This window comes from Penaeus chinensis, chromosome 24 (assembly GCF_019202785.1).
Source record: "Penaeus chinensis breed Huanghai No. 1 chromosome 24, ASM1920278v2, whole genome shotgun sequence".
Classification (NCBI taxonomy): Eukaryota; Metazoa; Arthropoda; class Malacostraca; order Decapoda; family Penaeidae; genus Penaeus; species Penaeus chinensis.
Genome location: NC_061842.1, coordinates 13359107 through 13361606, shown reverse-complemented (window position 1 = coordinate 13361606; position 2500 = coordinate 13359107). Strand labels below are relative to the sequence as shown.

General features: G+C 31.8%; 1 protein-coding gene across 6 annotated transcripts in view; it reads right to left on the bottom strand.

The window, feature by feature from the left end:
- The window catches only part of LOC125038217, a 17067-nt gene that overhangs the window by 5967 nt on the left and 8600 nt on the right, over positions 1–2500 (bottom strand). For all 6 annotated transcript variants that reach the window (XM_047631635.1, XM_047631633.1, XM_047631631.1 and 3 more), the window contains 2 exons: positions 1122–1242; positions 527–703 (listed from right to left, as the gene is read on the bottom strand). In XM_047631635.1, coding sequence (XP_047487591.1) covers positions 527–703; positions 1122–1242 — 298 coding nt within the window. The remainder of the gene's footprint in view (positions 1–526; positions 704–1121; positions 1243–2500) is intronic.

Below are 2500 nucleotides of genomic sequence, written 5' to 3'. Positions count from 1 at the left end.
ATGATGATGATAGTAATTAAAATGAAGGTGATGGTGGTGATAACGTTAATAATATTAATTATAATTATTATTATTATAACAACAACAACAATAATAATAACAAAAATAACAATTATAATAATAATAACAATAATAATAACAATAATAATAATAATAATAATAATAATAATAATAATAATAATAATAATAAAAATAGTAATAATATTAATAATAATGATAATAACAACCATCATCATCAGTATAATCACTATCATTATAATATCATTGATGATAATGATAATGATAATAATTATGCTAAAAACAATAATAATGATAAAAATTGTAGTAACGGTAACAACAATAATGATAATCATAATTATTATAATTATGATGACAATAATGATATATAATAATGATGATAATCATCATCATCATCATCTCATACGGACAGCAACAACAACAGTAATGATAATGAAAATAACAATAATGATAACAATAACAAATAGTAATAATGAAATCAATATATCTCATCAAGGAAATACTATACCGTAGATTAGCAGAAGACAAGACAACAGCCATGCCGAGTGAAGGATTAGGTACGTGATCTGGTACTTGACATTCTCCTCTACGGTCGTCCTCGGCCTCGAGTCAAGAGGGTACTGGGTTTCGTTGATCCAGGACGGAGCTGTGTAGTTGTCGTGGTGGAGTTGGCATTCCTGCTCGTCTGGAGGGGGAGATGAGAAGGGAGTTAGGAAGCATGGTGGTAATGGTGGTGATGGTGGTGATGGTGGTGATGGTGGTGATGGTGGTGATGGTGGTGATGGTGGTGATGGTGGTGATGGTGGTGGGGATGGTGATGGTGATGGTAGTGGTGGTGAGGTTGAGGATGGTGGCGAGTTTTTGTCTCACTCTCTCGCTCGATCTCGGTCTTAGTTTCAGTCTTGTTTCAGACTCTCTCTCTCTCTCTCTTTATATATATATATATATATATATATATATATATATATAGCTCACTCGCTCTAGCTCTCCATGTACGCATCCGGGATGGACGTTTAATCATTTATTCAACCGGTAGCTAAACCTTGAGGCAGTAATATATAAACAAAATAAACAGATATCAGAAGGTAAGGAGAGAGGCAGACCGTAGAAGTACCAGTCCCAGAACTTGTCGAGTCCTCCGCCCAGCTTCTCAGGAGGCTCCGTCGTGCATGAGTGCATGCTCAGGAGGACGATGTTCAGGATAGCGAACACGCCCGCCTCCACCTGCAGGAGACAGGCCACTTCATTACTATATGAAGACGACGAAGGAGAAGAAGTAGACGGGAAAAAAATTGCATATACATATATATATATATATACATGTGTATGTGTATGTGTGTATGTATGTATGTCATATGTATGTATGTATGTATGTATGTCATATGTATGTATGTATGTATGTATGTCATATGTATGTATGTATGTCATATGTATGTATGTGTGTATGTAGGTCATATGTATGTATGTGTGTATGTAGGTCATATGTATGTATGTATGTATGTATGTCATATGTATGTATGTATGTGTGTATGTATGTCATATGTATGTATGTATGTGTGTATGTATGTCATATGTATGTATGTATGTGTGTATGTATGTCATATGTATGTATGTATGTGTGTATGTATGTATGTATGTATGTCATATGTGTGTATGTATGTCATATGTATATGTGTGTATGTATGTCATATGTATATGTGTGTATGTATGTCATATGTATGTCATGTCCATCATGTATGTCATATGTATGTCATATGTATGTATGTCATATGTATGTCATATGTATGTATGTCATATGTATGTCATATGTATGTCATATGTATGTATGTCATATGTATGTATGTCATATGTATGTATGTCATATGTATGTCATATGTATGTATGTCATATGTATGTCATATGTATGTCATATGTATGTATGTCATATGTATGTATGTCATATGTATGTATGTCATATGTATGTGTGTATGTATGTCATATGTATGTGTGTATGTATGTCATATGTATGTATGTCGTATGTATGTATGTATGTCATATGTATGTCATATGTATGTCATATGTATGTATGTATGTCATATGTATGTCATATGTATGTATGTATGTCATATGTATGTCATATGTATGTCATATGTATGTATGTATGTATGTCATATGTATGTATGTATGTCATATGTATGTATGTATGTATGTATGTCAAATGTATGTATGTATGTATGTATGTATGTCATATGTATGTGTGTATGTATGTATGTATGTCATATGTATGTATGTATGTATGTATGTCATATGTATGTATGTATGTATGTATGTCATATGTATGTATATATGTATGTATGTCATATGTATGTATATATGTATGTATGTCATATGTATGTATGTATGTATGTATGTCATATGTATGTATGTATGTATGTTATATGTATGTATGTATGTTATATGTATGTATGTATGTATGTATGTTATATGTATGTATGTATGTATG